Here is a 23,624-nt window from a genome sequence, read left to right as displayed (position 1 = left end):
AGAAACTGAGAACCGTATTAACCTACATGTTTTATTTTCTTTTTTTGTTTGTGGTTTTCAGTTTCTATCCTAGCCTTCACTGTCATGCTTGTGTTGACAGTCATGGAGTTCTTTGTGTATCGGAACACGTGGATGAAGTATGAATATGAAGTAGACAAAGATTTTTCAAGGTAATAGCCTCTCTACTACCCCCCCAAATCCCTTCTCCCACACCCAAAAAAGCTTTTGGCATGAATTTATTTCCAAGGTAGTCATTTACAGCCCTGCTGAATGCTCTTTGACCTTGTTCCATCGTATTAAAACATGACAAATTATCAGCTATATTCCTTGTTTGTGAATGATCCTAAGGTGCGTGTTATTGCTATTTTACATTCCTAACAAACAAAACAGTCTTTTAAAGCATCTGCCTTATTTTGGACAGTTTTTCCTGAATATTTGTACAAAAGCAGCCTTCTTGAGACCAGCAATTTGCAAGAGTGGCACTCATTACCAGCATCCATAGACTCATAACCCTACTTGGCGTTTCACTCTTATACTTAAACTCTATTATTTAAAAAAATAAATAAATAAGGTCCACAATTGCTGTCTTCTGAGGACAAAGAATGGTTCTGGGCATTTTAGTGTGTCTGCACAGACTCTCTTATCTAAATGGAAAATATCTTCGTTGCCAGTATTGTGTAATTTCAAAGCAGATTGAATACTCCACAGGAGGTAAGAGAAGAACTTCTTTATTCCAGTCATCCATTCTCCTCAAATCCTAGATCGCCTCAACATTCTAAGGTGAGCTCAGGCAGAAGATTCTATTACAGAAGAGGGAAAGGGGAACTGGGAGCAACCATGTTTATAGAGACATTGGAAAAGGTACAATAATAACAATAATAGTAAATACATATAAGAAGATTACAAAAAGTTTGTTGAAGGTGATTTTCAAAACTGTTCACTGAAAAGATGGTCCATGGAAGGACACGATCATTTGTTGTCAGTTTAGAACATCTCAAGAATTTGAGGAAGGGTTCTTCTATAATGTACAATTAGATGTTTAGGTGCAGCTTATTGTCTAAGGCTATATGGGGTAGAACTCCACCCCCACCTGTTCCCACCTCCCCCATTATTTTTCAGAGTTGTGTTAAGGAGGCTCCCATCAGACTTGTGAGAGGATGATTGGGCCCTTTCCTTTCCATCACTTCACTGCAGAAAGCCTTGGGAAGGTCAGCATCTGTCAGATAACTAGGGTATGGCTGCATGTAGGGTCTGGAGTGGTCAGGGATAGGTGTGCTTTTGCTTTAAAATCATGTGCGCGCACCACAAACCTCTTCTTGTAACTTACTCAGTAGGGATTTTTTCAGTGTGAGCTGATGAGTTGGGGCAAATGGAGGCACAGGAGCTGTGTTCCAGGTACTGGTTTCAGGCAACTCTGCAGCAGCCGCCTGTGAAGTGTAGGGTCTGATTTCACTTTGTGCCCTCTGCAACCGCTTTGGTTTGTCCCATACCTACTGGGTCTATGTGCCATTAATCGTTGGTGACCCCTCCGGTCAGAACAAAATTAGCGAGTCGCTAAGAACGTCTGCTCTGGACTTTCAGGCATTTACGCATCATGCCTTCTGAGCCATCCTTCTTGTATGTGAAGATTTACAGAGGCTTAGTACAGCCTGATCCTTAAATCATTTTCACCTTGTCTAATGAAAGGTATTTTTTTTTAATCCTAAATCACTACGCTGTGAATAATTTAGGTAGTAGTGCCCTCATGCAGCAGTGACATTCTGAATATCAATGCCATTACTCAGTTGGTTAATGCACTTTTGGGTGTAATTTCCAGTGGCAGGTTTATAGCTTCATAAAGTAGCCTGAAGGTTTAATGTGCCCTGTTCAAAGGCATGTGTATTGCATATTAAGTTAGGTCAGATATTTGTATTCTTGGATGGTTACTGCTTTTGTTGCTGACTGATAACTTGTAGATAGCAAGTTACAGTCAAGTTAAAATACCTTAGTGATGCACTTCCTACAAGCAGTTCATGTAACCTGCAAGGCAGAAGTTTGTATCCTTGCAGGTCTTAACTAAAATGGTTAATTTGGGTAGTAACAAACACACAAAAGGTGATGGGAGGTGTGAGAAGTTGGCCTGGTATATGATGACTATTCTAGCGAGCACTTTGCACCATTCCAAAAACCCTTATGGTGATGGTTGTAAAGTCAACCTTATAGACCAGCTATCCTAGTGGTAGCATGGGCAAAGCAGTTTTAGGCTAACACTTTCAGAGAGCATGTGAAGCCAATTGTTTTACCAATAATAATCCCTTGAATACCAAATGAAAGGACACCACACCAGGTATATATCAAATATATATGTATTTATTACTAACACAACCCCTCTGCACTCTTTATGAGGTCAGAGTTCGAGATACAGCACAAGTTACTCAATAAGCATACTATAAGTTGCACAAATACAATTCTGCCCTAGGGGCCTCACGAACCATATGCTAAAGAAGTGGTATAAGAACCACTTCAGGAAAGGTGAGTAGGCCTAGGGCCTAGGGAATCGCTGGGGCTACACTGATCAACCAAAGGACTGGAAGTATTAGACCCACAGGATGCGTGTGCAGTGTCTAAACACACACGCGAGTTACCATAGACTTTCAGTGGGAACGTAAAGTTTATAAAGTAGTTGATTTAGGACACTTCCGGGTAGACTACGGGAAAATCCAGTTAAACTAGGACACTTGGATAGTTGTTACCCACGGGAGCACCGGAGTACTCGAGTTATCTCACCCTGGGAAGCCGGGTGCATAGGTGTTCTTTTGTGTCTTGTTTCGTCGTCTAATCCTATGGAGAGCTGCAAGAAGATGCTGCAGGCGACCAGGAGGAAGATGTCCGGGTGGATCCAAGGGTGGATCGGAGAAGTGAAGAACCTGAAAGCAGAGAGGACAGAGTCTGGGTCACTAGCCAGTGACCAGGAAGGAACCAGGCGATGTCGAGATGCAATCCGGTGATGAGGTGAAGCTTGACTCTGCAGCCACGTGGACCAGGAGGTGGCGTCGACGACGACCAGGAGCTGGATACGGACTGGCCCACGAAGGATCTCGCTGTTGGCGGTGTCGGCTTCCGGATCGGAGTCAACAAGCCTTGGCAAAGGAAATCCATGCAGAAAGGGAAGATCTGCTTCTGTTCAGACCAGCAGGTCTGGGGAGCTTCCCCTTTGTAGGAAAGAAGGAGCAAGCACAGAGCAACCAGGCAAGCGGTGGTGATTCAAAAGGATGTCTTCAGGAGGGCCACTAGCCAACTGGCTAGCAGCCACGAAGACGCGTCGAGGAGAAATGCAGGCACAGGCCCCACGCGGCACTCGTGGAGTGTGGAGGGCTGAGCTTCGGTGCCCTTACTGCTCGGGGTTGGGGCTTCTCAAACCCCAATGCACAACTTCGAGGACGCCTCAGAAGCTGCACAGTTAGCAAAAAGCAGGTACTGCAGGGTGTCCGGTCCCACGTCTCTTGTGTCCGCCACAGGTCTCAGCTTTGCTGTGGATGTGGGTCGGAGTCAGAAAAGTCTGGAAGTCCAGAGGCTGCGTCTCTAGGTCGTCTGGTTCCGGCAGGAGCGTCGACAAAGCAAACCGGAAAGTTAGTGGTGGTGCCTGTTTTCACAGGGTGGTCCCTCCTTGACCACAAGGGAGATTTCTTCAGTCTTCTAGTTGCAGTAGAATGTCGAAGGTCCAGAGTTTTATTTCAGAGTTTCAGTTCAGGGTAATCTAAAGTCTCTAGACTCAGCTCCTAGCTTTATGCCAATCTAAGGGGCTGGACTACCTGCTAGGTCCCTCCTATGGGTGGAACCTGTGAAGGGGGTGGTTACACCCCTTTCCCTTTGCCCAGTTTCGTGCCAGAGCTGGGGCTGGAGTGCCCCAGCAACTGGTTTGAACCGGGCTATGCATGGGGCACCTTGTGTGCCCCAGGCAGTCTCATTTCATTCAACCCACCCTGCCCCAATACACTAAAGCCTGTCTGGGGAGGTGCTAGCACCTCCCAAGGCAGGAAACATATTGTCCAGGCCTCCCCTGCCGGAGTTTCGTCCAGCAGCAGGAGGTCAGACTCTTGTCTGTGGCAGGAGCATCCATTTTGTGATGCTGAGGCTCTGTTTAACTTTAACCGGGTAAAGCTACAACTACATGTCTTCTCCCTCTAGAAGGGTGGAATGCTACCCCTGCTGCCAGAACTGGCGAGGATGGGGGGACCGCCAGTAGGTTTTTTTTATATATATATATATATATATATATATATATATATATATATATATATATATATATGTATATATATATATATATATATATGTATATATATATATATGTATATATATATATATATATATGTATATATTACCTACTGGCGGTCGCCAGTAGGTATATATAGTTAGGATTTTTTCTCTATGGGTTTTTTGAAAATTCTATGTCTAATAACTTTGGCGTTTGTGGACGGAATCGGCTGAAATTTTCAGGAAAATGGCACATTTTGTTTCTGAGCAGCCCTTGAAAATTTGGGGGGGGTTCGTCCAGTGGGGGCCGAGAAAAAAGGGGGGTCCCAAAACGTGTTTTTAACATTGAGTTTTCCATAGGGCGGTTGGCCTCACTTTTAGCCCGAACGGCTGAATGGATTTGCACGAAACTTGGCAAAATTGTAGGGACTGGTAGCCCGATGTGCCTTTTGTAGGTCTCAATATATGTGCTCCAGTGGATTTTGAGAAATTAACGTTTAAAAAAAGATATATATCTGTAACAGCGGACCGGTTAGCGCTCTGGTTCGCGGACTTTTCGCGCAACGGAGCTTTGTGAAGCGAAGCTGATTGGTTCTCCGGCGTCTGTCAACATTCCAAACAGTCCGTAGCGGCCGCCATCTTGTCTCTCGGTAGGATCGAGAGACAAGAGGAGGTCAAAACAAAGGGGGAAATAACTATAAGGGGGCATAGTAGATCCTCGCTGACCCCCTAGGTTTGATGTGGAGGTTTTAAAAGGGCCCCGCGGGGCAAAAAAAAATAATAATAATAATAATCGAACGGCTGAATGGATTTGCACGAAACTTGGCAAAATTGTAGGGACTGGTAGCCCGATGTGCCTTTGCTAGGTTTCAATATATGTGCTTCAGTGGATTTTGAGAAATTAACGTTCAAAAAAAGATATATATCTGTAACAGCGCACCGCTTCGCGTACTTTTCGCGTTACGGAGCTTTGCGAAGCGAAGCTGATTGGCTCTCCGGTGTCTGTAAACATTCCAAACAGTACGTAGCGGCCGCCATCTTGTCTCTCGGTAGGATCGAGAGACAAGAGGAGGCCAAAGCGAAGGGGCAAATGACCATAAGGGGGCATAGTAGATCCTCGCTGACCCCCTAGGTTTGATGTGGAGGTTTTAAAAGGGCCCCGCGGGGCAAAAAAAAAAATAATAATAATAATCGAACGGCTGATGACCATAAGGGGGCATAGTAGATCCTCGCTGACCCCCTAGGTTTGATGTGGAGGTTTTAAAAGGGCCCCGCGGGGCAAAAAAAAATAATAATAATAATAATCGAACGGCTGAATGGATTTGCACGAAACTTGGTAAAATATTAGGGACTGGTAGCCCGATGTGCCTTTGCTATGTCTCAATATATGTGCTTCAGTGCATTTTGAGAAATTAACGTTCAAAAACAAGATATATATCTGTAACAGCGCTCCGCTTCGCGGAGATAAAATTATATGTGTATTACCTAGCTGTTGCTAACACCAGTTAGCGACGGCTAGTAGGAGATAGCGACCATCTTGGGTCCCACTTTGCATGTGAGTGATATTTATCACTAATGACATGCAAAGTGGGCATGCCAAGATGTTAGCGACTGGAAACAGTCGCTAACATCGCTATCTCCTATTATCAACTTTTGGAAATATTCGAGATAAGCGCGAATATCTCCAAAAAGTAACAGCTGCCCTGAGCAGTTCTTAGCCATGTTATCCAATGGGAGGTGGATAACATGGCTAAGAGCATTAGCTCGGTAATGCATGAATATCGCGGAGTTTTCAGCGACATTAATGCATTGCGCTCGTTTTTTATCGTATTTGCGATAAACCTTGATAATAGCAAGGTTTATCTGCGATAATTTCTGACGGTAAAAAAATCTTTGCAATGCATCGTTAGGGATAAATATCGCTTAACTTTGGTAATATGCCCCAACGTCTGTTAACGTTCGATTCGAAGGAAATCAGGAATTGTTGAAAAACATTGTGTGCGCCATCTTGTCTTTTTTCAAATGCCACACTTTTGTCGTGCACGGCAGCCATTTTAGATGCCTTGACCAGATCCACTCTGTGAACGCTGTCGATCCTTAGCATGGCTCCCCACCCTCGCAAGCATCTCCCCCAGGCAGTGGTCACCCCCGCTCTCTGTTTTATGCATGGGTAATAAACCTCCCCCCATCTGCGCTGTTCTTCCCTGAGAATCACACCCTGTGCCCGCCCGACACCTCCCTTTCGCCCTATTCACTACCGCACCCTCTGACACTCCTTTTCCTCTGTGTCCGATTGTCCAGGCCGGTCCTAGGCTATCAGCTAGCCCTGCAGATGTAGTTTATGGCCACAGCTGTAAAGAATCACCCGTCTTCAAAGGAGTTATAGTAGATCAAGGCCCACACTCGATGAGATCCGTCACAGCAGAAGCGTTGCTATTATCTGAAAACCATTCTGTATTGTGATTGGGGAGGGGACCGAGCGTGAAGCGGAAGATTCCAGGGATGACTCTTTGTACATCAAAGTTTTTACAATTATGTGTCACATTAAAAATATATAGCACTCCGACAAAGTAGTAGGATTATAAAACTTTAATAATTTATAAATATATACAAGAAAACAAAAATAGTAATAACATATAAACATTTTTAGAGAAAAACAACGAAGTAGCGGTCGGCTGTGCGAATAGTCCCAACGCAGCACAACGTCCAGATTTCCGGCGTGGGGCGTCGCGGGGGGTGGGTGATCAGTAGCAAACTGTTGTGCGAATAGTTCCAAGGCAGCAGAACGCGCCGAAATCTAGATGACACAAAAGTGATGTCTAGTAAGTTGCCACCCAGCAAATAACGGCGTGGGGCGTCGCGGGGGGTGGGTCATCAGTAGCAAACTGTTGTGCGAATAGTTCCAAGGCAGCAGAACGATGGCACCAAGGTGATGTCCAGTAAGTTGCCGCACTGGTTTTGGTATCCTACAATGCTGCTCCGAATAACGGCGTGGAGCGCCCCGGGGGAGGCGGCGTGAACGGGCCTCTCCAGGTGGAGTCTCGTCTGTTGTAGTGGGGCGCCCCTTTACCGTTTCAGTTGCCATTCCGTCCGCTTTTGGTCCACTGTGTCAAAATCCGCCATTCAGCTGAGTTGCGCCCACTCTTGCGGTGCAGCGATAGGCGGCTGTCACAGGACTCTCAAAATGGCGGCAGGCTGTTTCCTTTTTGGGCCTGGTCCACTGAAATGGCCCTGGGACACCTTGGAAATCGGACGCTTGTCTGCTAGGTCTTGGACCCCATTCTCGAAAGCGTCCCCTCCGCCTTGAGAATTCATCAAAAGTTTTGGGGGCCCCGACTCCTGCAGGCTTCTGGTGGGGAGCGGCTGCCATGATTGCTCGCGGAATGACCACGACGGAGCTACGAGATGGTGGTGCTCTCATGGTGACGCCAGCTTCAGTCTGAAACATCCAGAAACAAGGTGGGGCTTTCATCGTTTGGGGGAAAAAAAAAGTTTTCATCCAATGAAAAGTGTTGTTTTTAGGTCATATGATCAAGCCTTCCATCATTAGGAAACCAAAAGTAAAATGAACCAATGAAAAGTTTTATAAACAAGTCACATGACCTGTTATGCGGCTTAGGGTATAAAATGCGGAGAAAATACGTTGGCACGTGAGGCGGCGTCAGTAGCGGACCGATGTGCGAATAGGCCGAAGGCAATACAACGCGCCAAGATCCGGATGGCATCGAGGTGGTGTCATAGTTGAGAGTTCTGAGCAGCGGTTGTAACACTGTCTGAAGCTTATTTGCAGCTGCTGCAGCTTCACTACGCGCCAAGATCCGGATGGCACCGAGGTGGTGTGTAGGAAGTTGCCGCACTGGTGTGGCCATCCTACAATGCTGAAAGTCGGCGTGGGGCGCCCCGTTGGCCTGTGAGTTTGCGTCAGTAGCGGACCGATGTGCGAATAGGCCGAAGGCAGCACAACGCGCCAAGATCTGGATGGCACCGAGGTGGTGTCTAGTAAGTTGTCGCACTTCTGTGGCCATCCTACAATGTTGAAAGTCGGCGTGGGGCGCCCCGTTGGCCTGTGAGATGGTGTCAGTAGCGGACTGATGTGTGAATGGGGCCAAAGGCAGCGCAACAATATTTTCTACTATATTTCCGGTGTAGAAGAGACCACAAGGCGCTGAGATGCCAAGATCCGGATGGCACCGAGGTGGTGTCTTGCAAGTTGTGGTACTGGTGTGGCCATCCTACAATGCTGAAAGTCGGCGTGGGGCGCCCCGTTGGCCTGTGAGATGGCGTCAGTAGCGGACCGATGTGCGAATAGGCCGAAGGCAGCACAACAATATTTTCTGACTGACACCACAAGGCGCTGAGATGCCAAGATCCGGATGGCACCGAGGTGATGTCTAAGTTGCGGACTGATGTGCGAATGGGGCCAAAGGCAGCGTAACAATATTTTTTGTATGGAAGATACCACTAGGCGTTGAGATGCCAAGATTCGGATGGCACTGAGGTGATGTCTAGCAAGTTGGTGTGGTCATCCTACAATGCTGAAACTCGGCGTGGGTCACCCCATTAGCCTGTGAGATGGCGTCAGTAGCGGACCGATGTGCGAATAGGCCGAAGGCAGCACAACGCGCCAAGATCCGGATGTCACCGTGGTGGTTTCATAGTTGAGAGGCACTTCATCTGCAGTGGGGCGCCGAGATCCGGATGGCACCGAGGTGATGTCTAGCAAGTTGCTGTACTGGTGTGGTCATCCTACAATGCTGAAACTCGGCGTGGGTCGCCCCATTAGCCTGTGAGATGGCGTCAGTAGCGGACCGATGTGCGAATAGGCCGAAGGCAGCACAACGCGCCAAGATCCGGATGTCACCGTGGTGGTTTCATAGTTGAGAGGCACTTCATCTGCAGTGGGGCGCCGAGATCCGGATGGCACCGAGGTGATGTCTAGCAAGTTGCTGTACTGGTGTGGTCATCCTACAATGCTGAAACTCGGCGTGGGTCGCCCCATTAGCCTGTGAGATGGCGTCAGTAGCGGACCGATGTGCGAATAGGCCGAAGGCAGCACAACGCGCCAAGATCCGGATGTCACCGTGGTGGTTTCATAGTTGAGAGGCACTTCATCTGCAGTGGGGCGCCGAGATCCGGATGGCACCGAGGTGATGTCTAGCAAGTTGCTGTACTTGTGTGGTCATCCTACAATGCTGAAACTCGGCGTGGGTCGCCCCATTAGCCTGTGAGACAGCAGTTCTTTGGATTTGGGCCTGGCTCGTCTGCTGTAGTGGGGCGCCCCTTTACCGTTTCAGTTGCCATTCAGCTGAGTTTCGGCTGCTCTTGATGCTACAGCGACAGGCGGCTGCAACAGGACTCTCAAAATGGCGGCCTGTTCTTTGGATTTGGGCCTGGTCCACTAAAATGGCCCTGGGACACCTTAGAACTCGGACGCTCGATTTTTTTTTCCTTTCCTGTACATGCAAAAAAAGGTAAATGCCCGGTACGTTACAAGCTTCATCTGCCACGATGAACTCTCTAGAGGAACCGAAAAAAAATATAGTTGTGGTAACTATACCATGCATCGTCATATGGAGAGGTGGCAACAATTAATTATAGTGCTGCATAAAAGAGAGATTTGGAGGAGAACCCCTGACCTGCTAGTACATTCATCAAAGAAGTGGCACTGAGAGCTTCAGAGGCAAGGGAAACGGTCCCAAATATTTAGAAGAAATTTGGAAAGATTAAAATGACATGTTTAGATTGTGGCAAATTTATTTCATGTGGACATCTGAGTGTTACTCTAATAAATACAGCATATGAACATCATCATAGTCGATGGTTGGTAGAGACATTTTGACTATATCCTGGACCTGCCCGTCCTCGCCCAAAATGGCGCCAGAATAAATGGGACTCGTAACTCCTTGTTGTGTACTGGTTGCAGAACCTTGAAATCACGAGATACGTATGCAGTTTTGAAGCACATGGCGGGCGGGGACGAGAATTGATTGAATATTTCGACATCCCTATTGATATTAAGTTCTGATGTGTTATTGATTACTGTACTGTTGAAAGTTCGAATTAACGTCACCCATGGTACTTGCCCGCAAATGTATATCTAGATAATTTTATTGTAACTGGCCCTGTCGTATTTTAATTATAAAATGTACGTCCACCGATTCCGTAACTGTTAGACACCTTAGTTCTTGCAACCTAATGGCCCGCCCGTTACGTTCCTCTACAGTGTAAATGTCTATTTATCATATACGATTACAGTTTGCTCCGTGGCCGGCCCACGTGGTTATAGGCTCGTATTTGTATAATGAAATTTTCACAATAAAGGTTTTTAAAAGAAAACATGGTAGTAGTATATACATTGGTAAAGTTTTTAATAATAGTCACTGTTTTAGAATCATTAAAAGGCAAGTGAAATAAAGCAGACCAATTACATGAAGGGTAAAAGGTATAATACGAAGGAACGCAGTAAAGATAAATGGTCAAGGGCTGTTGTGTTTTCTATTCCTGCAACATAAAGTGATCGATAAGAATCTCATATTCAGGCGTATCGGCGACTAAGACAGCAGGTCGACCCTCTTTTGCTCAACGGCTCCGTCATGGGACGAAGAAACGCTCTTTTTCTCGAAAAAAGAATATATTTTACTTGCAGGACAGTTGTAAAATTTCCGGGAAAGTACATTAGCCTGGAACATTATAACATATATTTAAGAAAAAATAATGTTCGGAAGTAATGAAAAGCGTAATTTTTAGGTCATATGATCAAGCCTTTCATCATTACAATAAGAAAAGTAAAATGAACCAATGAAAAGTTTTATTAACAAGTCACATGACTTGTTATGCTTACGTTACGCGCTGCGCGCCCCGGATGACTTCCGGATGCGCTAACGCGGCGCGTCATATGACGCATTACGCGACAACGCAGGTACAGAATATAGTCAAAATGTCTCCACCAACCAGCGGTCGGAACACAACCCCTTTCAGCAGGCTAAATAGTTCTGTTAAATGACAACAGAAGGGACAGGCAACAAGAACCATCAGTCAAAGAGGGGAGGGCTAGTTCTTCTCTACCGGGTTACATTGGGGCGCTACCGGAACTGATTGAATTGGTAGTCTACAGTGTTTCTGGATGTTTCAGACTGAAGCTGGGGTTAGCATGAGAGCAGCACCATTTCGTAGCTCCGTCGTGGTCATTCCGCAACCAATCATGGCAGCCGTTCTTTATCGTTATTTTGGGCGGGGTGGGTGGCGGAGCAGAGCTGTTTTGCAGCCATCATTGTGTGGAGTTCAGTTCATCTCACTAGTTTTGTATTTGTCATGAGGGGTTGTTCCTAATGTTTCTATTTTAGCGAGGTCAAAAAGAGATCCCATTAGTGGCCTACTGATTTTGCTCGATTCCTTTTCTTTTTTTTTACACGATTTTTCGTTATCTGCAAAGACTAAACAGAGTATTGCGACTCTGTGTTTGTTTGTAAATAGAGAATGAACCAAAGAGAACTAATTCTAAAACAGTAAATACTTGGATAACAATGAATCAAATGGAGAGAGAAGCAGGCACGACGGATTACAATGGGGGCAAAGACCTGCGTTAACTACCTTTCACTATCTGCAAAGAGAGAGTACTCCTAATAGAAATGAGGGGGGGGGGGCACCATTCAAAGCAGATCAGTGTGCATAAACACGAAAATGTTTTCACTTACCACGTACTTGACATTCGACAGCTTATGATATTTGCTATTAAAAAACCATTGAAATTCACTGAAAAAACCATAGGTTATAGACCATATATAGTTAGGAATTAGCATTTACAAAACCTTGAAAATTCACTGAAAAAACCATAGGTTATAGACCATATATAGTTAGGAATTAGCATTTAAAAAACCTTATTTTACTCACACAAAACCATTGAAATTCCATATATAGTTAGTTGCACTAACTATATATCGCGCACCTGCAATCCACTGCTGATGTCACATATTACATCATTCATGACATGGTCAGTGACATCACTGATGACATCACTGATGACATCTCAAATGACATCACTGATGACATCACTGATGACAACATCCAGTGACTGTATGTTTCTGTAAAGTTAAAATGTGTCTTACATATTGAAGAATGAGTGGAAGTATAAGTGTCTGGACAAAGGATTTAGTAGGTGCATGACTGAATGCATGAGTGAGTGATTAAATGTGTCTCACTGAGTGCATGGGTTAGTGACTAAAGTGTCTTAATTTGTGCATCATTATGTCTGTTGTTCTGTAAACTGCTGCATGTTTTGATCAGTAGCTATATGATTAACTATATGGGTTACTGATTGATTGTCCAAGTATTTGTATGGGAGACTGAGTGTGTGTGTGGCTGGCTGGGAGGTGTGTGACTCTGTGCAGATCAATGTGTACTTGTATCAATGATTGTATAACAAGGTAAGTATGTGTTAGTATATGTTTGAAAATGTAAGGTGCTCTATGTTTAACTGTATAGACAAGAAAATGGAAGTGTCATTGATTCTTTACAGGACTGACTAGGTGTGTGAGTAACTCCATGGATGAGTGGCAGACTGTGAGTGTCTGTATAGGTGTATGAGTGCATATGATAGTGTTGTAAAGATGAGTGATTGTATGTATGAATGATAGTATGGGTGAATGAGTGAAGGTGTGTGTAGACGTAGGAATCAGTGAGTGCGTATGTAGTAACTAGTATTGGTGTGTCAATGGTTTCAAAAATTATATTCTGTATTTAACACTGGGTGAAACAGAGGTTATATTAAAATGTGAGGAGATGCATTGTATTGTCACATGAATGATATCATCAGTGATGTGGTCATTGATGTCAAATGAGATGTCATCAGTGATGTCATTTGAGATGTCATCAGTGATGTCATCAGTGATGTCACTGACCATGTCATGAATGATGTAATATGTGACATCATCAGCAGTGGATTGCAGGTGCGCGATATATAGTTAGTGCAACTAACTATATATGGAATTTCAATGGTTTTGTGTGAGTAAAATAAGGTTTTTTAAATGCTAATTCCTAACTATATATGGTCTATAACCTATGGTTTTTTCAGTGAATATAGGTATATATAGGTATATATAGTTAGGATTTTTTCTCTATGGGATTTTTGAAAATTCTATGTCTAATAACTTTGGCGTTTGTGGACGGAATCGGCTGAAATTTTCAGGAAAATGGAACATTTTGTTTCTGAGCAGCCCCTGAAAATTTGGGGGGGGGGGTCGTCAAGGGGGGGCCGAGAAAAAAGGGGGGTCCCAAAACGTGTTTTTGCCATGCAATTTTCCATAGGGCGGTTGGCCTCACTTTTAGCTCGAACGGCTGAATGGATTTCCACGAAACTTGGCAAAATTGTAGATATTGTTTGCCCGATGTGCCTTTGCTAGGTCTCAAGATATGTGGTCCTGTGAATTTTGAGTAAATTAGGTTTAAAAAAAGATATATATCTAGAGCCGCTCCCGGTACGCGTACCGGGGAGCGCTCCAGGCGCGCCACGCGACTTGCGCACGGCAAGCTGATTGGTTCTCGGGTGTCTGTAAACATTCAAAACAGTCCGCAGCGGCCGCCATCTTGTGTCTCGGTAGGATTGAGACACAAGAGGTGGCAAGAATCAAAGGGGGGAAATGAGCAAAAGGGGGCAGGGTACACCCCCCTGATCCCCTACTTTTGATGTGGGGGCCATAAAAGGCTCCCGCGGGTGAAAAAAAAAAATTAAAAAAAATTCGATTTTCGCGGGGGGGAGCGTCCGGTACGCGCACCGGGGAGCGTACGGGGGAGCGTACCATGGAGATTAAAAATGACAGACTTTTAAAAAAAAAAAAAAAAGCTTCTTTTTATAAATTGGAGGTAGTTCTGAAAAGAACTTTTTTTTGATTTTGTTGTTTTTATATATATTTTTTTGATTTTGTTGTTTTTATATATTTTTTTTGATTTTGTTGTTTTTATATATTTTTTAGACTTTTTAAAACAATTTTATATTTTTTTTGGATTTTTGTCAAGGGAAAAACAAAAACAAGGATTCCAAAACTGCTCAACAGGAGCAAAAAAATTTGAAAATTTAGGGACTGGAAGAGCAGCGGTGTTGCTGTTTCTTTAGGGCAATGAGTTCAACACTCTGCTCCCCATAGCAGAGCACTTCGTCACACTCCGTGCACAAAAATTTGATGCCTGCAAACACCGGCTGAATATTAGGGACCATTCTTCCACGGGGTGGTCCCGAAGGTGTTGCTCCACCAGTGGAGGTGCTGCCGGCTCTTTGACACTCTCCCTGGCAAAGTTGTTAGGGTGTCTTCTTTTCACATGCCTGATCAAATTAGCATTCCCAAAACTATATTTTTTCAGAGGATTGCCTCTGGATAAACTACTCCCACATATTTTGCAGGTTACTTTGGGAGCGTTGACTTTTTTCTGTCCTTCAGGGATGTCGTAAAATTTCCAGGTGAAATGGGTTTTTTTCTTTTGCTGAGGAGGGTCCTCATCTAAAAATCCATCTGAATCACTGCTGGATGACTCTCTTGCAGCCATTGCTGGAGATCAGAAAAGTAGGAGATAGAGTAGACAGAACAGCTCTTGCTCTCTCCAAGTACAAAGCAATAGTGAGAGAAATGGGTGGGTTTCACACAATTTGGAAAAAAAAAAGTTCTGAACCAATGAAAAGTGTTATTTTAAAGTCACATGGTTTGACGCGCTTACGCTACGCGCGTCCCGGGCGTGTATCGTAAGCGCATCGGGGCGCTTACGTTGCGCGATCGTATGCGCTTCCGGGTGCGCTTATGCGGTGCGTCATAAGACGCATCTCGCGGCTACGCGATACGTGTCTTATGACGCAAGGCGTGGCGGCTACGCGATACGTCACGATGTTGTTTTCGTTCGCGGCGATAGCGCTTCCGGGACGCGCATCAGTACGCTCCCCGGGGCGCGCCGCAAGATTGCGCTTACCCGTGCGTTCACCTGTCCGCGCCCCGGGAGCGCACCAAAAATAATATAAAAAAAAAATAAAAAAATTATAAAATATAAAATTCGATTTAAAATGTATTATTTTTATAAAGATTTGCTATTAAAAAACCTATGAAATTCACTGAAAAAACCATAGGTTATAGACCATATATAGTTAGGAATTAGCATTTACAAAACCTTGAAAATTCACTGAAAAAACCATAGGTTATAGACCATATATAGTTAGGAATTAGCATTTAAAAAACCTTATTTTACTCACACAAAACCATTGAAATTCCATATATAGTTAGTTGTACTAACTATATATCGCGTACCCGCAATCCACTGCTGATGATGTCACATATTACATCATTCACGACATGGTCAGTGACATCACTGATGACATCACTGATGACATCTCATTTGACATTACTCATGACATCATTCATGTGATGATACGATGAACCTCTTCAGACTCTAATATAACCTTAGATACACTCAGTGTAAACAGACACTCACAGACTGTCACTCATCCATGGAGTTACTCACACACCTAATCAGTCTTGCAAAGAATCAATCACACCTCCATTTCCTCAACTATATAGTTAAACACACCTTACTTATTGAAACATATAATAACACATATTTACTCTGTTATACAATCCCTGGTACAAGTTCACAATAATCCATACAGCCACTCACACATTCACTGGCTCTTATGCACAGTTATTTATATGTCAACTACCACATGTACTGTGTTTTACATATGTACTTACTTTGACATGTAGCACTGAGATATCCATTCACTCACCAATACACTCATGCACACAGTAAACCGCCCATACAGCTGTTTCCACATGCACATTTGAACCCATACATCTAGTGAATCAACTGCTCACACATCTATGCACATCTATGCACAGTCGTACACCTCCCAGACACCCACACACACACTCACCCATACAAATACTTGGCCAACTAATCAATAACCCATATAGTTAGTCATATAGCTAATGATCAACACATGCATCAGATTACAAAACAACAGACACAATGGTGCACAATTTAAAACAGTTTAGTCACTAACCCATGCACTCAGTGAGACACATTTAATCACTCACTTATACAGTCAGTCATGCACCTACTAAATACATCATCCAGACACTTATACATCCACTCATTCTTCAATATATAAGACATATTTTAACTTTACAGAAACATACAGTCACTGGATGTTGTCATCAGTGATGTCATCAGTGATGTCATTTGAGATGTCATCAGTGATGTCATCAGTGATGTCACTGACCATGTCATGAATGATGTAATATGTGACATCATCAGCAGTGGATTGCGGGTGCGCGATATATAGTTAGTACAACTAACTATATATGGAATTTCAATGGTTTTGTGTGAGTAAAATAAGGTTTTTTAAATGCTAATTCCTAACTATATATGGTCTATAACCTATGGTTTTTTCAGTGAATATATATATATATCAAGTATTGTAATCACTACATGTTTTTATAGCTCGGTGGATATTTATCCAGAAAAGTCACATTGGTTGTAAATATGTATATTACTTAATCTTGAATCTTGATGTCCCACTTGGGCTCTATGCATCTTCCCACTATATTTGTATGCGCAGCAATTAAGTTTTGAAGTGTTTTCTTCATTTCCATGACGCAATGTAATGCACTGTCACTTTAAAAGGTCGAGTTCGATGCTCGCTGTTTGTCATGTGATCAAGCCTCCTTGGGAGGCGAAACGCGTCATGGCGGCAGCGCTGGCTCTTAAAGAATAAATCACCGTTCACCAGCACTTTATGGGTCGGCTCTTTGTTGCTAATATTGGACTTTTGTTGGTTCGGTGTGACAAGCTACGCCATATATATACATATATACACACACACACAAGGGGTGATTACACGACCTTGCCCCAGCTGACTGATCAGCCAGTTGTGTCAGTTAGGATGGCCAGCCAGGGGTGGCATAATACATGCTGCAGCCCCTGGTAGACCTTGGATGCACCTATGGTACACTATACAGGGGCTCACAAAGGTGACCCAATACCCAATTGGATATGTACCTAAAGTACATGGTATGAATTTAGAGAGAGAACAGCTGGGCTGTGGATCTGATTAGCAGGCCCACAGCCACACTAAAGTCGAAAAACCAGTGAATCACAGCAAAAAGTGGGGGTGACCATAGGAAGCAGACCTTACTCTCCTACAGGAGGAATGCTGGAGGATACTGGGCAGAGTTGGTGATTCCAGTTCTCAGTATGCTTGAGCCATAATACAGGGAACTCAAAATAAGGGTATAAGTGAAAAAAAAGGCTGTTTGTATTGTGCTGTATAAAAGATGTTAAACACCTAAGCAAGTTTCAACTGACTGGGCCAGGTTCCTTGCCCCACGTACGTATGCTATGTGCATGTGGCCCCTCAGTGAATTCCATCTGACGTCTAAACTCTGGGAGGGGGATTTGCATGGTATCATGGGTAGGCGTGCTCCATGTTTAACTGGCTGTTGCTTATATGTTCGAGCACCAGGGGGAGGATCTGTGGTCTAGTTCGAGTTCTTAACTCACCTATCCAGTGGCAGTAGCATGAAGGACTGTTTCTCCTGCCCGGTGCCACAGACTGAACTGGAGTTCCTTTCCTTCGTTCTGACCTCTTCTTCTACTTGCCCTCTGTTTTTCAGTCTACTTTGGGACCACTTATCCTATGCTGCTAAGGTGTTGGATTCTTGAATGAAACTCATCTTATCGTTTCCGCCCAGTATCATGTACACTTCCGATCATTAACGCCCTCAAAGGCATGCTCTTATGAATAGCTGATCTAGGCTTCCCATCCATATTTGAAATGTAAAAAACTAATAAACCTGGAGAGGGAGGGTTGGTGGAAGACCTAGAGGTGAAGTAATGAGGTAATGCACTACGAGGAGCTGAATCAGTTGACAGTGGTCTGTCCGGACATGCACATCAATTGCACTCACTAAATGTGATAGGTAATCTCTTTTGCCTTGCTCAATGGGTTAGCAACTCAATATTAAAACCCCTCGGTGGGTTAAAGAATCTATTGCAGATACCTATGTATAGCCAGAAGTCTCACCTTATAGCACTGGTGAGATAGCTCAAGTGTTTAATGCACTAAATAGTGAGTTCTACACAGAATACATATGGCTATTACTACTACAGAGCACTGCATGAAACATGCAGCTCACTTATTTATACTAAGTTTCATAGTTCAGTGGATTAATGCTGTTTTTGCAGAGATCCTTGCTAATAATGCAGGAGACAAGTTACAATAATAGTATAGCAGCTCATGGAGTTTTACGCTATCTGCAATCAATTGTGTATAATATTCAGGATAACGTAATGTTTTGTAACTATAAAGTTGTTAAAATGTGTTCTTTTGGATGATATTTACATTTATTTTTACTGTTTGTAAGCTGGTTTCTTGGTTCGGCCAGCTGAACACTTGCTCAGAAAACATGTAGTCATCTGCAGGCCCCAATTTTGAAGAAATCCTATCCTTCTAATGTTGAGCCTGGTTTACTCTTCTCCAATGTCTAGTGCAATTGTCATCCCATAGACACAGTATCAATTAACCAGGATTTATAAAAACCTGGCTAATCACTCGATAGGCTATCCAGGCGCTTGATAGTAATAACTCTCATTTAAAGCGGTCAGAAATACAACAGGTGTGTTATATTAAAAAGAAAAAAGCTTCATATGTTTGTCTCTTGCTATATATGACTTGGCACAGTGTATCTTTGTTCTTTGCGGAGGATTTGTGAAATTCCAGTTGGACTCTGTTCCACCTCTAAGACTTGATGCAAGCTTAGGAACATCCTGGACAAAGAGAAGAATTATGATTGCCCAGGACACTGGGCATATGCTGCCTGGTCAGGACTGGAGGTAAAAATGGACCTCTCTGCTCCCTACAGGCTATGTCTCTACTGCATAGGCTCTCATTCTATGTGTAGGCACTGCTGCGTGGCACTCTCCACTGATTTAAAGGTGGTAGGATATGCTGGGGCTACCTGGACTTCAGCTCAAAAATAGTTATCTGAACCAGAGTTAAGACTGCTTTTGCTCTTCTCAAACACTGCTGCCTGTCCTTCTGAGGTCGGCATGCCACAGTGCTTGTTGGGAAATCTCAGACTCTCACCCTGCCAACAATATTGGCTAAGATACGCCCCTGCTTATAATAGTTTGCTCTGAGATGTAGGCCTTTTATACTTAACGTCCCTAGGGCCAGCAGACATGTGATTTTAGGCATTGAGCTTTAATATGTATTAAAAATTACTACATTGGCATGTTTCAGTTATGGCATGCAGTGTTATGCCAAAGGATTCAACAAAGTATTTTTGAAAGGAAAACCTACTACATGTGAGATCCTAGTATTATCAACCATGCGGTCTTTGAGGCTGCTCTGAGTGATGGTGTCATACAGATGTAAGGTTTACATTTAGTAAATGAGGGTGGACAGACTTGATTGCAGCAGTCTGCTATCAATAATTCCAACTTGAAATATGTTTGTATTCTGGATAAATGTTCAACTGAAGTATATCTTGCTTGGTAATACAGAAAGTGGAAAAAGATAACGCACAAAGTATAGAGTAAAGCTAATCAGTGAATTGAAATTAGACTGTTAAGTGCAAAATATGACAGCAGCTTGACAGTCTTGCAACCAGACTGATGGCGGATCTGAAATTGGATGGCACTACCTAAAATGCTTCTCCTATAGAGCAGGATTATATATTCCATCTGGTGATCTAATGGTGATCTAATGACATCTGATGTAGTAGACAGGCTGAAGTAGTGTGGATAATGTTTTTATTGGGCAATATTAAGGAAACGTTCTAGGGATTGTGCGTACGTTTTACAGCCTTGTATTGAGCTCAACCCATGCTATTCTACTTTTAGATTGTTTACTTAAGTTACACTGTTTATTGTTATGAGCTAATGTTTCAGCCCTATTTTCCTTCTAGAACTCATTTACAAATGTATTTAGCAGGTTGCTTACTGTGTTTGACCTAAGAACCTTTTTTTCTTTTATCTTACAGCAAATTAAGAATTAACATAGACATTACAGTTGCTATGAAGTGTCAGTGTAAGTTGAAAGCCATGTTATATTTTGGTATTTTGCTCACAAACTGAGGCTTCTTGTTGTTTTCTAAATGTCCATGTAGCTAGGTTTTAGGAAATAACCTTCATATGTATACTTTTGGACAGCAATAAGCATACTGGGAGCCGATAATTTGGGGCACCTAAGTGTAGCTTAAGAGCTCAAGAGAGCCATTTGCGATTTGAAATGCTGCATCTTGATCCACAGGTCGTGATTAGTGGAATTTTTCAAGGTTTACTTACAACGGAATAAAATTTACCTCCCAGGATCAATTTTCCCTCATCTTAAATTGAAGGCTAGGGCAGGAGATGGAATTTAGCACAGGTTTGTCCACAGAAAATAAAGTGAACACCCTCATTCGCATGACACTTGTGATTATTAAAAAACATTTTGTAGTTGGGTTTCCACCCAGGAAGTGCATATACAATTACTATTAAATACAGGCATAATTACTTTTCCAGGGTGACCTGAGAAATAGAATGAGTTAGTCTTAAATATTGGTGTAGGGGACTGGGGTATTCCCATAGATGAAAAATATTTTTCACACCACCAAAGAGTATATCCTTCCTGAAGTGCTGTATTAGTGGGGGGGATGCGGCAGGTGTGATCTAACACTTTTGCAAACCAAAGTTGAAACCATTATACTCTCTTGATGACTGGACGACCATTTTAATGTACAAACTTTATTATTGTTAAAAAGATGGGCTTCCATCATTCATGATGAGTGCCCTTGAAGTAACAGTAGAGGTCAAGAAAATATGTTGACCTGTTAAAAATGCCCCCGTTTTCGCCTTCATTTGCTCTCTTAATTTCTGATCCCACATACTTTCCTTTTTTAAGCATTATATAGTGCTGGGTTTAAGGCTTGTTTCACAATTTTCTGACAAAATACAGCGCTTGTGGCACCCAATCTCATCCTTTAGTCCACTATATGTTAATATTTTTTTAATGTAAAATGTTTAATTGAATTTAACAAAATGAAACCTAGGGTGCAAAATGTAAAGTATATAATGGACCTCGTAAAAAAAGACGTTTTTAAAAGTAACAATGTGCCAACTGTAGGAATGTGGCCTTGTCAGTGAATTGCTGTATGACTGCTTTTACTGTGCATCTTCACGCATTTGATACACTTGCCTGTGGCCTTTTGTGCACACTCATTCAAAAGCATTTCTATACCCATTTCTGGGAGACCGGACTGAGATTGAATGAGCATACGATTATGAACCGTGTTTACATGTCCTATTACAGATGCAATGCTACAAGTACCAGATTGCAAAGAAGTGGTTTAGAGACTGTCTACATGTAGACAGGGTGGCTCAAGCGTTTTAATAGAAAGGTAATGTTGGGGGGTGGTCTCGATAGAGAAGCTTTAAGGTTGGTTATATTGAGGAAATGGAGTGGGAATGCACCGGTACTAGGATTAGGTTATCTCGGACGATATGATGGGGAAGTACTTTGGGGGAGTGTGGGTCAGAATGTGGAGGCATCACTGGCTAGAGATATGGAATACACAGAGAGGAAAAGGTGGCCAGAATATGAAGGACACAATTACTCTGGATTGGGAACACATGGAAGACGGAGAGGCCAGGATGTGGAAGGATATCCCGATCTTGATGTGTAAATGCATTGGTCACAGGATGTTGACTGTGGCAAAATCACAACTGCCTTACATTTACATTCAATTTGGTGCCAATACCTGTGTTAGATTAAAATGATGCATGATTGTTGGCTGTTCAGTTTCCTCTTGGAGAGCTGTGTATACCTTTCCTGCAGTCTTAGGTGTTGGTGGTATTTGGGATGTGGGCACACTTCAGAATACGGAGTTGAAGTTTTGATGGGGATTGGTGGTTTTGGTAGGGATTGGATAATATCTTCTCAGTGTACTCTGCAACAATATTGAGTTTCAAGAGCTAGTCCGCAAATCGTTGAACTGGTAAGACTGTTGGGTTTTGAGATTTTGCACCCTTACTACCGCCCTGAGAAGCTGTGAACTGCTCGATCCTGTTACACTGAGTTGAGAGTGGCTGAGGTTGTCCTTGGCTCATTTTTCAAGTCTTAAGAATGATCCCAGGACACAAGTAGCAAATACCTCAACTACTGTGAGTTGATACACAGTAACACCTGCCCGGTGGTGTTCTAATGGGCTGTTAAAAGCAGGCCCTAATTAGAGGTTGATACACTTTTGAAGGTGATGGGATATGCATGTATTAGTAGCACTTCTAACACTAGTCTTATTTTGTGTTTCTTCAGACTTGTGTTGTGCACTCTTGCTTTTTTGTGTACCTATCAAGTAAATGTTCGTTTAATTTACTGTTTCTGTATGCACAGATGTTGGAGCAGATGTTTTGGATTTAGCAGAAACCATGGTTCTGTCCAGTAGCGGGCTGATTTACGAACCGGTAAGATTTCCTATAACAAAAACTGATACATCACCTCAAGAAGACCATTGTTGCAAAGATGCTTTGATATGAGTGTATTCACATGTGCTTCTTAAAGTTGATGTTTTTGTCTTGCTGAAATGAGAGAAAATGTATTGGGTGTCCAATATTCTTTGACCTGAATGGTACAGTTTTGTTTCTTTTATGTTGTCTTTTGGTTCACTTAGTTCTAGGCTTCATCAGTGGGTGTTGATTTTCCAAGTCTTACCCTTTCTCCATTTGTCCTAAATTTTAAGTTGGTCTGCTTAGTTTGTCTAAATAGGATATGCACGTGGAATGTATTGCGTAATGAATTACGAGCGCCAAGAAACTGTCTCGGTGTACGTGCGCGGTATAAATTGTTTTACATTTACATACATAACAATGAATAACTAATCCACCTTTAAAAAAGTTTGGTCCAAAACACCTTCCTACAGATGCCGAACTTCCCTATTGGTCTTATAAAGAAAGTGCTACTAATTCGGTTCTTGAACTTCTCCTTCCAGTGTCATATGCCCATTTTTAGATCTGACAGTTGTCAAGAAAATGCAGTAGTGGCTTTGGTTGAGCACCTTTAAGTTTAAATAATTTCTTTTGGTCAGGCACCTTCAACTGTTGCTTGTTTGAAGTGTTTTTCACGTTTTTGCTCAGCTCCCAGGAGTATTGCATTAGTTTACCTATCCTTTTCAGCTTTTATTGGCAAAAAAGGATTGCAATTGCAGCTGCTCTTCAGTTATTTAGTCCATGAAATCTCTGCTGACAGGACCAGCAGTGGGAAGGTGGTGGTTCCATGTTGATCACGGCAGCTCTTTGGCAGGAATATAAGCCATGTTGTTTTCCTCTGCACCCTTGGAGGACACTTGCAACGCCTGGTTCTGCTGTAGGTGCGGTGGAGC

The 23,624-nt window shown here is 43.1% G+C and overlaps 1 protein-coding gene across 2 annotated transcripts in view; it reads left to right on the top strand.

Moving 5' to 3' along the window:
• The window catches only part of ERGIC2 (ERGIC and golgi 2), a 278,318-nt gene that overhangs the window by 40,112 nt on the left and 214,582 nt on the right, over window positions 1–23,624 (top strand). For both annotated transcript variants that reach the window (XM_078673761.1, XM_078673762.1), the window contains exons 4-6: window positions 62–170; window positions 20,250–20,296; window positions 22,640–22,710. In XM_078673761.1, coding sequence (XP_078529887.1) covers window positions 62–170; window positions 20,250–20,296; window positions 22,640–22,710 — 227 coding nt within the window. The remainder of the gene's footprint in view (window positions 1–61; window positions 171–20,249; window positions 20,297–22,639; window positions 22,711–23,624) is intronic.

Source organism: Lissotriton helveticus, chromosome 1_1, assembly GCF_964261635.1.
Source record: "Lissotriton helveticus chromosome 1_1, aLisHel1.1, whole genome shotgun sequence".
Taxonomy (NCBI): Eukaryota; Metazoa; Chordata; class Amphibia; order Caudata; family Salamandridae; genus Lissotriton; species Lissotriton helveticus.
Note: the sequence above shows the minus strand (reverse complement) of the source record. Positions and strands in the feature narration are given on the sequence as shown.